General features: G+C 39.1%; 1 protein-coding gene across 1 annotated transcript in view; it reads left to right on the top strand.

The window, feature by feature from the left end:
* Positions 1-15,095, top strand: part of eys (eyes shut homolog) — an 804,562-nt gene that overhangs the window by 448,489 nt on the left and 340,978 nt on the right. The window contains exons 17-18 of the mRNA XM_062969072.1: positions 3,293-3,483; positions 7,540-7,631. Coding sequence (XP_062825142.1) covers positions 3,293-3,483; positions 7,540-7,631 — 283 coding nt within the window. The remainder of the gene's footprint in view (positions 1-3,292; positions 3,484-7,539; positions 7,632-15,095) is intronic.

Consider the following 15,095-nt stretch of genomic DNA (forward strand, 5'->3'; position numbering starts at 1 on the left):
ACATTAAAGATTATATGCAAGCAATAGCACATTGAAGTTCAGAGTCAATAAAATGGGTTTAAACAAAGAAGAACAAAGTACTTGACAAACTTGAAGCAAGAGTCTATAAAAATCACTCAAAGAACGTAGTCCAAACTAGATATCAAAGTAAGTCCCATGAAAGATATTGCTAACAGTCCAAACAAGAGTTTCAAGGATTGATCCAAAGCATAAATCCAACTGGAAACACAGGAAAGTACACTGAAATGCAGGAACAAAACTCCAAATTTAGTCCAAGGCACAGAGTCCAAGCTGTTCCAGCCAAGTCTTGGCTGGAACAGAAATCCAAACTGCAAAATCAACTGGAAACACAGGACAAGCAAGGTTGGAACTTGAAACAAGATACAAAGCCACAGAAATACTCCTCCTTGAATTTGCAATGTTACCACCTCTGGTTGTGTCAGAGAAAGCAAGGCTTCTTATGGGAAATTCAAGGTCTTATACCGTGAGAAGGTTGCTCAATATTTCGTTTCAAAAGCAAGCACCTACTCCTCCTAATACACTCCTTTTCTTTTCTCAACTGTATTGTCGCTCTCCTTCTGTCAAGTTCATTATCCCTCTCCACTTTATCAATTCCTACATCCAAACTAGAAAGTCCATCTGACACCTGGAGATCCGACCATGACTGCTTTGAGGAATGCAGTTCAAACTGCCTGTTTGCAACCATTCTGTCTCTGGTCCCAGAATCCACTGGGACAAACTCTGGCTTCATCTCAGGCCCAAACCCAGAGTCCTCTGGCAAGGCAGGTGGAGGAACAAACACTGGCTGCACCTCTGACAAGGCACGTGCAGGGACAATCACAGGCTGAATAGGGCCAGCCTCAGGCTCACCTGACAGCTCAGATGGAGGCTGGGCCACAACAGAAAACCTATGGGGTCACTTGAAGGCACACTACCAATACACAAATCCCACATTAACAATAGATTACTGCAACTACGTGGGGTTGCCTTTGAAGACTGTTTGAAAGCTGCAATTGGTCCAACGGGCAGCAGCCAGATTGCTCACCGGAGTTGCGTAGAGGGAGGATACAACCTCTCTCCCCCCCCCCCCCGGTTACGCCAGCTTCACTGGCTGCCAGACTGCTCCCGGGCACAATTCAAAGTGCTGGCTTTAGCCTATAAAGCCAGTTTACCTGTCCGAATGTATCTTCCCTTATGAACCATCTCGGAGTCTAAGATCATCTGGGGAGGCCCTGCTATCAGTCCCACCCTCATCACAGGCATGATTGGCGGGGACAAAAGACAGGGACTTCTTGGTGGTGGCCCCTCGGCTATGGAACTCCCTCCCAAGGGAGATTAGATCAGCCCCCTCCCTCCTGGTCTTCTGCAAAAAAAGGTGAAGACATGGCTCTTTGATCAAGCTTTTGGAAATCTGGTGCAGTAATAGATATGAAAGATATGGAACTGACCAATGGAATGGCCTAGACTACGCCTACGGATCACGTGATTTACTCTGGTGTTCAGGGTTAAATGTTAATGGTTTTAATTGTATTTTAATGTTTTACTTTTAATTGATTGTTTTGTACTCTGTTTTAAAGGCATTGAATTGTTGCTATGTTGTAAAGCCGCCTTGAGTCCTCTCCAGGGTTGAGCAAGTCGGGTAAAAGCACCATAATAAATAAATAAATAAACAAACAAACACACATATTACCCATAAAATGCAGGAAGAATAGAGGGGGAAAAACAAACAAGCACCAAAGAGTCAAATGAGGGAGATAAGAGCAAGAAAAAAAAAAGTAGAGATGCAAGTGAAAGGAAAAGAAAGAGGATAGGAAAATAAATCTCTAAAGTGGACTTGGAAGAATCAAGATGTGTCTGTCTAATACTTCTGAAGCTAATTCTACTAGTAAAAGCTTTTTATGAATTAGTTAGAAAATGTCTTAAATCATGCTAGATTACTTTTATGAATCATGCAGAAGTCCAGCTATTTCAATGAATGAACCTAATTATACAAACCTGTGCATGTCTTCTCTAAAGTAAGTTTTGTTGCATTGGGTGATGTTTGCTTCCAGATGAAAAGGCATAGGATTGCAACTGTAAATTTTATGGTAAATTTCATGCCATTGCTCCTGATTATTAACATTTATTTATTTACTATAGTTATATGTCGCCTTTCTCACCCCGGGGGGGGGGGGGGGGGCTCAAGGCGGTTTACAACATCAAGGCAGTTTACAATATGTTTCTTGCTCGACCCATGGAACACTCTGTGTCAAGGGGAAATGGCAACAACATTCCACTGCAGTGCAGAAGGTCTCTCTCCCTCACAAGTGGCTTTTTCCCTTGTGGAGACTGGTTGAGAAGCATCAGTCCATCATCCCATCCTCCACTACCTATCTTTATTAAGAGATTAGATAGCCACTCTAATTTTTATTTTATTTATTGTGAATTCCAGAAGCAGAACTCTTTAAGAGTTCTAGGGATGGGAAACTGTTATCAGTGGTTGGGTAAAGACCAAATTTGTTAAAGTGTGTGTGCACACATGCCTCTGAAGGTTGAAAGCAACCCTTATTTTGTATTTAATAAAAAATATTTAAAAAGAAACACTCAAATATCACTTTTTCATATTGAAACATACTATTTTAAATTCAGACCTAGAGTCATAGTTATTTTATATATGTTTATGTATGTAAGCATGTGTGTATGCACACACATGCATACCAACACATGTACATATTGCGTATAGTCAACGATAACAGGGAATTTTTTTTGAGATATTGCAGTGCTTCTCTTAATATATATTTCCCTGCTTGTATAAATAGATAAGAATGACCAAATTGATCTTAAGAAAAAAAGATACATGATATAAAAAGGGAATAAAGAGTAAACATATAAATGATATGGATATTGGGGAATAAGGCTTGGATAGTTTGGGAAGAAAGAAACCACTGGGTGGAGAGGAGTCCATGTTTTTCTATAACATATTTACACCACTGGTGGAACACAGACAATAGATATCATATTTCTGAACAGAAAGATGAAGGTGGAATTCTTTGCAGTCTTGTTAGATACTACTCTCCATAGTCGTGGGGAAAACAGTTCTGTTTGTTGATTTCTGGCTGCTAAGTTGTATTAAATGTTTGGAAACTCCATAAGTAACCCCAGATTCTAGCTACTTGCCTGAATTATCCCTAATAATTATTACCCTAAGAAGCCCATGACTGTACTTCATGGATATCCAATCACAAACACATCAGAATTCTTCAACATATAATTAATCTATATGCATCTTTTGTTGTTGTTTTTTTTCTTTTAGATTTTAGTTATGTCCAGTACCAAGGGGATTCTTACATGGAATTCCAGGGTTTTGCCTTACAACCACAAAACAACATCAGTTTAGAATTCCAGACTACTGGCTTCCAAGGAGTCCTTCTACACATTGAACAGAACCCAACATCAATAGGACATTTCTTTATTCAGCTTTCTGTCATGCATGGTATCTTGCAGGTAATATTTCTTATTGTTCTCGTATAATTGAGTCAGGGTATTTTCTTTATCTTTCAAAATTTTCCCTCTTGCTTTCAGATACTAGCATATTTTGTCAAGGGCTTAAAAACTTCTAGGCTTGTTTTGTTTAAATAATACCACAGCTTGAAAAGCCCTTTTCATAATTCTGCTACAAGTGGAAATCATGCCACTTAGGAACAATATTTATGGATGATAGAATAGGGATGCTATGTAAAGATGATAACAGTGGTCTCTTGGATAATGCAAAAAAACAGAACTCAACAGAAAAATGTGAGCCTGCTTCACGGATGGCAGTTCATGAGCTCAGAGCTGCAAACAAAATACTTCTAATGCACTGGACCATGGAGCAGAAATATTAGGTGAATCACAGAGATATTAAAGTTCCCAATTATTATCACAGGATTTGATAAAGGGACATCCACATGGGTCTAGCAACTTTTTATTGCTTTTGAAATTTTCATTGTGCAAGGAAAAATAATAGGAAGATGTATTCATTTTTCTTCCCTTGCTCTGCATACATTTTACCTTGCTTTAGAAATTGAAAACTGATGTGGAAATATATGTGCGTTCTTGCACACAAAAAATGGATAGCAGAATGTTGCCAATTACTTTGGGGCACAGAATACAGTTTGCCTAAGCTGGCAACAGTTCCCATAAATCCATACAGGAAACTGCTTTGTACAAGGTTAGACTATTGATCCATCTGACCCAGCATTATTTAATGCATTGATGTAATATATTATAGCCAGAATCCTGTTGGGCTGTTATGAATGCATAATTTAGAGTTTATCTAGAATAATAGAATTAATGAACTTTGACACCACTTTAACTGTTATGGCTCAATGTTATGTGGTTACAGGAACTGAAATGTTACCTTTAGTCATTTCTGCCGGACAGTATTGGTACCTCACCATATTAAAAATCCCAGGATTCCATAGTATTTACCCATGGCAGTTCAAATAGTGTCAAACTGCATTAATTCCACAGTGTTGATGCACCCCTAAAGTTATAGATACATTACTGTTTCATATTCATGATCCTTAAATTGCTCCAAGTTTAGGGGATACATATGGACCATGAAACATCCCCACTCCCTACTACTAAGTTACAGCTGGTTGATGGGTCTATCTCCATCCTGTGTTTTCCAGCTTGAGGGGACTATAACAGGGGGTGCATCTACATGGTAGAATTAATGCAGTTTGATGTCACTTTAATTGCCATAACTCAATGGCTGTACGACATCCTGGGTTTTATAGTTTGACAAGGCTTTTAACCTTCTCTGTGAAAAAGTGCTGATGCCCTAGAAAACCACAACTCCTAGAATTTCATAGCACTGGCCCCATCTACACAGGCCTGAAAATCCATAGGGAAGTGTGTGTGTCCATCCTGAAAATGCACACTTCCAATGGGCACTGGAGCATATGTTTTGAACAAAGCAGCACATTAAAAACCTAAATGGAAAGTCCAAAATTGGCAATAAAATATGCTGCGGCTGACCAGTGTATGGTCGCTGCAGAGTAGGAATTCGGGAACAACATGTAAAGAGTGCCCCCACTGGAATATCCAGATACAGGAATTGAATACGGTGTTCTCAGAAAGGTAAACAAACATCTTTCCCTCAAGAGGGAGCCAATTTCCCTTTTTTGTTACCTCCCTGCCATGATTCTTATCACTCATGCTCATCCAATTGAGTGCTTCTGTTCAATGCATTGCTTCCAATGAGGTAAGAAAAAAAATGTTGGATCAATTTGGCATGAGGGGTGTTTTATGGATGTTAAGGGAGCTTCTTTGTAGTTGCCAGGGTGCCTATGAAGATTCTCATAAGCAGAACTGTATCTCTTCAATCCACATTCTGATCAAGATTGTGGTAGTATAAAAGCAGCCATTGGACTATGGAAGTTCAAGTGGTGTCAAAACTGCATTAATTCTACAGTGTAGATGCACCCAGGGGCTCTAATTTTGATTGTCACACTGGAAATTGCTCATGGAAGGAGGTAGTAATATCACTTAGCTGTTTCCCAATTGATAGAAACAGAGACCCCCATCGATCACAATGACTGCTTCCCAGTAGTTGGTGATTGCAATTCCCAAATAGAATTTCAGTTAATGACTATTAGAATTCCCACCACAAAATAAGGAGGCCAGACAAAAAGGTAAGGAGAAATAAAAGGCAGTTTATTGACCTATTTAAAGTTGAACCATAACTAAGTAACTTTTTGTGGGAGGAGCACTGTGGCATGGGCAATGGCATAAGACCAGGTATCATTCTCTGACTACTTGCCAAGCCAACCTCTGGACAAAGCACCTAATCCCAAGGGTAATCCATAGTGATAGTTTGCCATCCCTGGCCAGTAATTACTGGAAGGCCATCCCAGGGGATTCTCCCTCCTGAGCCCTGGAAACCAAAAGGAGAGAGGTACCCATCCGGCAATCCCCAAGGGCTGCCCCTAACATCCCTATTCACCCCTAAAGGAGGGCACCAAGGCGCACACTGAGCCATGTTCTCCCCCCACTTCCTGCCATAATTATGGCAACTTTATCTTATTTTCAGCAGCTACAGTATGGGGTAGGTAAAAAAACCCCAACTTTATGGGAAGGGAAAAAGTTCCTACCCAGCTCATATTGTGAACTGAAGTTGGAGGTGTTGTAGAAGTAGATATTAGATGCCTCCTTTCACAAGACCTGACAAAACATATACAGCATATTGCCAGCTACACTTACTGATATCACCAATAGGACTCAGATCTATTGTTTACAGACTACATCCAATTATGCTTAATATTTGCTGATTCCCATGTTACAGTCAATGGGGATATATCTAGCTTTATGTTTTGTTTCTTCTTCTTTTTTCAAATGAGGCATTGATTCGGACTCAAATTATAAGGAACTTCTTCTGGAACAGTCCAAGTCAAATCTGAACACTGCATGTAAAATCTGTACCTCTAAATGGATAGGAATACAAGGCACTGTTTTTCACATTATAATATGTAAATAAGCTATAAGCCATACAAGTATGTCAAGCGTGATTTATCAAGGGAGCTGATTTTCAGTGCTATTGATGCCAACGGTAATAACGATTAGATGGATCCTCTGAAAATTAAGCCGAATTACTCATGCCTAATCACATTGAGGCTAAGAAAAACTATTCATGGAATTATTGAAGAAGTACTTTGAAAAAGGTATTAGACATAAATCTGACTGGAAGATTTACATTTATGATCCCAGATACTAGTGCATGATCAAGAGTACCTTTCATATGTCTATGAAAGGTAAAGTTAAGTGTGCTTCTTAGTATTTACTGATACAGGCACAGAATGCTTATGGTCTCAGAGATGGGCATGAGCAAGTCCTATGTGAATTTGGGTTCTGGGCCCTGCCCAAGGACATTGTACTGTTTCCACCTATGGGATTGGGAAGCACATGCCTTTAAAACATCTCTGAAATAGTGAGAAGCACTCCAGAACAAAAAAAACTTGATGGCAGGGGGGAAAAGAAGCTTTTTTCATGTTAAGAGCGATTTGAGAAACTGAAAGTCACTTCTGGTATGAGAGAATTGGCCATCTGCAAGGACATTGCCCAGGGAATGCCTGGATGTTAGATGTTTTACCATCCTGTTGGAGGCTTCTCTCAAGTCCCCACATGGGGAGCTGGAACTGACAGAGGGAGCTCACCTGCTCTCCCCAGATTTGAACCGCTGACCCATCGGTCAGCAGTCCTGCCACCACAAGAGTTTAACCCATTGCACCACCAGGGATAAACTCCCATTGTATTCAGCAGAGACCATTGGTTTGGATGTTAGTGAATGTACCCTGGATTTTAGCCCAGATTTTAGAGAAACTATCCAGGGTTCTGAACCCTATTCTCCTATGACTTCAGTGTCTTGGATAAATCCTTTAAAATTCACACTAAAATCAACAGTAGGTTCATCATTTAGACCTGTGTGTCCACAGGTCACTAAATCTTACCAAGTTCTTCTTTTTAATTCTTACTGTTCTGCCTTACAGTAAATTATCTTTTTGTTTTTCCTTGATTCAGTACGGCTTTTCATGTGATGAGGGGGAAGAAATTAGAAATATCAATGCTAATGTGAGAGTGGATGATGGACAGAAATACAGAGTGTACATTAGGTAAGTAATGTATGTGTTTTTATTTATATGTCCAAATCTTCTTCCCGGAGTAACAAACAAATGGATCATCTCAGCCTGCACATAAGTCTTAGCCACACCTCCCCCACCTTGAAAGGTCAGAACTGAAGGTGAATACATAGCATGAATAAAATCAATTGGAATTTTTAAATGAATTTTGCGAAACAGAGCTCTCTGTGATACCTATTATTATATGGACAATGTCTCATTCATACACACACACACACACACACATATATAGGAAGAGAGAGGGGAGGGAAAGGGAGAGAGGGAGTCATTAGTTAATATATATGTGTATGTTTTTATCAATATAATTTATTGTATTTTTGTTCATTTGTTTTTGAATTTTTTATACCTGGCTCATCATGACAGGTGAGTAATAAATAAAAATTATTATTATTATTATTATTATTATTATTATTATTATTATTATTATTATTATTGTTATAGATTTGAACTGTGTCTAACTCAAAGGAACAGGTTTGCATAAGAAATAGGAAATGCCAATAGAGCAGGATGGGCACCTAAAAAATTGAAAACAAAAGAATAAATCCTTTTAGAAATAAATACACCTTTGCCAGTAAAACTCCAGGGATTTCTGTACTGGCACCAACAACCTGAGAGCAGCAAGGGAGCTGTAATAAGACCCATAACAAATCATGGAAGCTCTCTCTTGTTATACTACTATTGTAGAAATACAATACTGCTATTGTAGAAATACAATAACCATCAGCAAAAAAATGGCAAATACAAAATGAACATACGGATGATTTCCAAGAGCCTCATATCCCCATCAAGGGTTTTATCTTAAACCATGGCCTGAAACCAGGTCTTCATAGTGCTGGCATTGCTCGTGACTTGTACTGGTGCAGCTGCAAAGCAAAGCCATCATTAAAGCTTCAACTCAGGATTTTCAGTTTGGAAGTTGAAGATCGAGGATTATTCTCTGGCAAGGTAGGATAGAAAAAGACATGCTGCAAATTTGATAATATATTGGAGGTTTTTTTTTGATGGGGCATCACTGCTTCTCTTCAAATAAACTAATAGAACTTTTTTTAAAAGCTTGCATTTTACTGGGGAAGGGGAAAAAGCACATTCTACAAAGGTTGCCTTCTGAAACCCAAACCAGAGTTTTCTGAAGAACTTTTATGTTTCTGCCAGTCCATAGTAACTACAAGATTCTGCAATAAATAAATAAATAAAATAATTATTAAGGACATCGTATCATCTCAGTTACTTATTAATGTACTACAGTATGGTGGCATGAATTGCAGTGAAGCAGAACACGTAAAACATTCAATAAGTAAGTTAATTGAACAATAAGACATGACAAGGGCATTTTATTAATTTTAAGGGCCTTAAGACTGAGATCTTGGGCCAAGTGCTTTTCTCCACCACTGCTTATCATTAGGGGGCCCTATCACACACAATGAAATATCTTATTAGAATTATAAAATGTTAATTTTGCAAGAAAATATGAAAGGAAGGTAGAGCTACCAGCTTTCAGATGTAGGCATAAATTAGATAAACCTCTGAATTAGATAAAAACAAACCCAACTAATTTGAAAAAGCTGATGGTGATACTAAATGGTTACAATCAAAAGAACAAATGATTTGTGCCAAACTGCTTGTGCTCCAAAAATAGATGACTTGCTTATTAATTCACTTAATCCCAGGAAAAGCATAGCTTGTTACCTTCTATTGAGCCATGCGGGACATGCAGTTCTCTCTTTTGTGACATATCTGACATACCTGAAAAGCATTTTTAATGCTTTTTTTAAAAAAGTGCTATTTTCAGAGTATATTTTGCATACTCTGAGAACAGCTATGTTTGTTGATGCATTCTGGGAAGTGTGGTCTCAAAAAATAACTCAGTGCCTTAGATTAGATGCAATGGGGAACCTGTGTGGATGAGCCACAACAAATTACAGGCTCATGGTCTTTCCCTTACCTTTTCTTGAGAAACAAAACAAAGAACTGGAAGCTTTATTTTTGATTTTAAGTAAACCACAGATCCTTATAGCAGCCAAACCTGAATTATGATATCCTTAAGTCATTGTTGTCAAGCAACCAAGCAATGAAGCCAGGCATGTAGCCGGGGGGAGGGGGGGGGGCTTGAGGGGCTTCATCCCCTCCCCCTCCCCGAAATTCTCAGGGTGGTCCGCGAAAAAGCCTTGCATTTATTATTTAAACGGTTATGTTTATTCATATCATGATCTGATCACCATGCTCAATATATCCCATATGCATGGGGGTATTGGAATAATTATATGAAAGGTTTGCTAGGGTAGATCCCCCCCTCACCCAGACTCAGCCCCCCCCCCAAACCAAAAATCCCAGCCCCTCCCAAATCAAAATCCTGGCAACGGGCCTGAATGAAGCAATTATGTATTCAGTTCCTGGCTCATTCTAAAACTATAATTCAAATGAATCATTGTGTTCTGATATCAGAAGGACCTTTAATAATGTCAGAAGATAACATGTTTGGTAGTGTGATAGCACATTTGAAAATAACTTGCGAGAAACCATTGTTTCTTGTTTTGGCTAAACTGGACTGCTCTGTTCCCATTAACCAAACAGTTTTATAGTATATATTTAATGTTCAAACAGAACTTGAAAAAATTACTTTTTTGGACTATATCCAGAACTATGTTGATGTGCTACATGAACAATAGTAGGCAGTCAAGAAATGCACACATGGAAGTGTGGCTTACATGGATTCATGTCTCTATGGATGGAGAACATGGTGCTATTCTGTAGTTTTGTTGCTATCAAATCTTGAGAGTGACTGCAGAAGATACTGCTTATTTGGGGAGGGGGGAAGCAAAGAGGCAATTCAACCTCTAAAGGGAAATCATAAGAGGTTCTCACCACCATCACATTGAAAGTGGAAATCATGGGTGAGCATCCCTTTAAAAAATCATCCCTCTTATATTGTCAGCAGCCCCGTTTCAGGTTCTGCCTCCCCATTACACTCACTCATGGAAACTTAAGAGCTGTCAATACAGTCATCTTACATTAATCACAAGGTCAGTATTACTTTGTTTTTTAATCATTAGAAACTACAATATCAGAAAACCAAGAGATCCCTTGCCCTGCCCAAAGCTCCTTATATTAAGGAAGGCTGATACCACTTTAAAACCACTTCTTTCCATGGGATCCTATTGTTCTGCCCCAAACCCCATAGGATTCAAGAGATGGTGATCCAAGTTAAAACCATTTCTTTCCATAGGATAAAATTATTCTATATCAAACCCCATAGAATATAAGAGACAGTGATCCAGGTTTAAAACATTTATTTCCTTACCCAGTCTACTTTTACAACCCCTCCGTTTTAATCCATGTTTTTATTAGTTCTTGCCATTTGTTTTTATTGGCTAATGTTTAAATTTTTAAAATTGTGCATGTCTCTTGTCTATTGTTGTGTTTTATATTGCTATTGTTTTTATGTAGGCTTGGCCCCATGTAAGCTGCCCTGAGTCCCCTTTGGGGAGATAGAGGCAGGGTATAAAAATAAAGTTGTTATTATTTTATTATGACACAGCAAACAAGACAGATATGCTGGAGTTGTTGTTGTTATTATTATTATTATTATTATTATTGTTGTTGTTGTTGTTGTTGTTATTATTATTATTTCCATGGGATCCAATGGTTCTGCAATCTGCCTCAAACTCCATAGGATATCAGAGACTGCTGATGATTGGGCAATGAACAGGATAGGAAACTTTTGATGATTCCCATCCCACCTGATTTTCAGTTGTAAATGTGGGAGTAAAGTGTGACAAGAGGTAGGAGCTCTGAACACGATTGCTGGCCCTTTCAGGACATTTCAGACACCTTTCAACCCTGGAGCATGTGATGAGCTCCATGCCTCTCCATGCTTGAAAAGAGGCTGAAGGGGGAAATTTCTCAAAGTGATAAGGTGGTAAGTCCAAAACTCAAGTTTTACAAACCACAGAGCATTCTACCTATGGCTTAATCTACCTGTGTTTGAAGATTTAAATTCATGAAATCCATACTAAAATAACCCAGTCTCAAACTTGCTAGCAGATTCTTTCCTTCCCAATCTCTTTTTCTCCCTACTCCATTTTCTAACTGATCTGAGTAATGCTTTCACTGAAGAACACTTAATGATATTATCCTTACATTATAGATGACTGTCATAAGAACCAGTGAGAAAATGCAATTGATGTGTTTGTGGCACAGGTGAGATCTTAACCAAATACATGAGTGCCTTGAACAGTATGCTGCACCACCTCTTATGACAACCATGTAATGAAATAAATTGATACATAACTAGATAGATGACTGTAATTAATTTGGAAACCCTCTGCAATTAAGCAATGGTTTAAATATGTTGGGATAGATGGTGAATGAATGAAAGCTGATATATTCTGAGTGTGCATCAAGATCAAATGGGAGCAATCAAGGGTGATAGTTAACTAGCCTTCAAAAAACTGCTTAGAGCAGCTGCTTCTTTTAGCTTTAGTATAAGATGAAAACTTCTGCTTATAAGTTATTGCTTTTACAGCCCACAGAAAAATTACAGCACATTATTCAATTTGATGTGGCATTATCACATGCAAGAATTAAGCTGCAGTATTATCTGGGCATTAAATATGGCACTCCCAAGAAGGAATTGCTCCGAAAAAGCCATGATTAACTAAGCCACTTTATTCCTTACATATCTATTTCTATATTTTCAATTGGCTTCATTAACCTGCTGAGTATATCTAGTGAGTATTTTTATCTAAGGGTTTTTTTTTAAAAAAATGAATGTAGTGGCAGATGGACTAATAATCTTACTTCCTGGGGCGAATATCAAACATTAGGAAATGTCATAAAAGCATGTTCTGAGTATAGTTTTATTTTGGGAGGATATAGTAAGTATATACACAATAAAGGAATAGTTTTTATATATGGCTCCAGGAAATGTTAGGAAATAACTTTTTCACAGGGTCAACAACACAATGGTAATAATGAATTAAGGGATACTAAAGACAAATAAGTATACAAATCAATTTGGGATTCCATTCAAATCTCCTTGTCATGTCTTGGAAGTTATCAAATGAATCCTTTCTGAAGTCACAAAACCCAATGTTCTTACGCATATTAACCACCACTACTAAGATGATACATAATATATCAGGATGGTCTATGGTTGCAACAACAAAGAGAAAGCAAAATTATTCTACTTTCTATACTATAGTAATGTGAAAGAGAGTATTTATGTTATAGCTTACTGAACCATCCTAGGAATAGTCAGATCAACAGACACAATATGCTCTCTTTATGCTTGCCTTTTGTCCCATGAGAGTGGTTTTCCTGTCATGTTTTCGCACACTAAGCACTAGCATTCAGCGAGGGCTATTGTGTGATCATTTCCCATATTATTGTCCTAAAGCTAGGAACAGTTGAGAAAGTATAAGGGATGGCAAGGGTCCACAACAAAGGGTTGATTGTTAAAGATTAATGTTACTCATTGTTACTAATATGTTACTCATAAAATCATATGGTAGAGGATGTATTTACTTAAAAGTATGATTTATTCTTCATTGATTGAAATAACACCATGAAATAAGAAACCAGACAACAAAATATGGATCAAAGGGCCATTTATTGTCCTATTTAAACTGCAATCAAGAGCAGTAAAAACTAACCTGGAGGGAGAAACAAAGAAATAGGTCATGACAGAGGCCAGGTTACACACAGTGACTATCTCCTCATCCACCTCTGGGTGAACACCTGATCCCAGGGACAGTGCACTTAATGGCTTGCTGGCCCGGATGGTCATTATTGGAAGGCCATTCCAAGGTCACTCCCTCCTGAGCCCCAAAACTCTACAAGAGAGAGTGGGAACTTGCTGGTCCAGCTCCAAAGGGAAAAGGTCCCAGGATGCTCTCAAGCCCCACAACTTGTCAGGGCCATTCCGGGTATCCCCCTTCACCCCCATATGGAGAGTGCCAAGGTACACACCACCAATATTCTTCCCCCAGATCATGCCACTGGAAATGTAATTAATAGTGCCACACAAATAAACGTCTTCCTCCAATGACTAAAGGTAGGCAAAAAAAAAACCCTTTAGGAAAAGGAAAAAAATTCTACCTGGCCCCCTAAGGCAACAAGCATTCACTCATAATGTGCCACGGGCGGGCGGGTCGCTGAATGAACAACTGAAACAGGAAGAAGGGATCAGCTGTTTAACCCTCTGCCCAGGTCCCTCCCTCCTCACCAAGACTAGTGTAGAACACCAGCCAATGCATTAACCCTGGTCTCTTCATGGGGGCTTCAATTGCTTGTCCCCAGTCAAATCCTTTGGCTGCTGGCAAGGCTAATCATCATCTGTTAAAAGAATAAATAATAAAATGTGTTTGTTCATGGGATGTACTGTGCCCCCTCCCCCAAAGACTGGAACTGATAGCATTAGCTTTTTAAAAGATACAAATTCAATAGTGAAAAAACATAACACATGCCCCTCTCATTAGGAGCCCCTTCTTCAGCAACTAACTCCTTGCTAAAGCTTCCCTTAAATTGGCCTGACGGTGGACTTGCCTAGTAGGCATGATCAAAATATCAAAATAAATCTTAATTCGGATTAATTTCGGATGTATCCGGCTTTTTGAACCGGTATCCGACGCGGGCTAGCACGGCCCATCAAGCTTGGTAATTTGAAGCATTGTCGCCCTACTCTCATTATGTCTCTTTATTTTTTTTGTTATTTTTTTCCCAAAAAATATATTTTTTAATATTTTAAAATTATTTTTAAAATTATTTTTTTAATGCAACCGAACTTGATTGGGAGCGCAGCACAGCCAAACAAGGCCTCGGCTCCCTGACCAATCACAGGAGTCCACAATGGATGCAAGGGTAGACGTCCTCTGCATGCCCACGCTTTAGTTTTCTATAAAAAGCCCCGATTAGGCTGCCTCCTGGCATTCGCGGTTCAGGTGGGAGTGCGAGGGTGGGTGGATGGATGGTGTTGTCTGTGGGCTACTATTTGCCTCTATCTGTCTGGGGAAGCTTTAAGCAGGGAAGCAAGGGAGAAGCGGTTTTGGGGGTCTGGGTGGGTTGCATTTCTTAAGAAGAAGAAGCAAGGCAAGGACTTGGGCTGGCTGGCTGGCCATGGGTTTTTTGATAGAAAGGAGAAGGACTGGGGTTAGGTGATTTTTTGCAAGAAAGGGCAGGCACTTCGTCGTGCTGCTGGGTTCTGGCAGCTGGCTTTGGGGGGGGGGGGTCTTCCTTAATAAAAAGAACTAAAAGTATATATTTCTCAGAACTACATCCACAGCTGTTAGGTGATTTTTTGCAAGAAAGGGCAGGAACTTCGTCATGCTGCTGGCAGCTGGCTTTGGAGGGGGTCTTCCTTAATTAAAAGAAATAAAAGTATATGTTTCTCAGAACTACATCCACAGCTGTCAGGTTCCTTTTTGTGCCTCTCCTATTGGC

This window comes from Anolis carolinensis, chromosome 1 (assembly GCF_035594765.1).
Source record: "Anolis carolinensis isolate JA03-04 chromosome 1, rAnoCar3.1.pri, whole genome shotgun sequence".
Classification (NCBI taxonomy): Eukaryota; Metazoa; Chordata; class Lepidosauria; order Squamata; family Dactyloidae; genus Anolis; species Anolis carolinensis.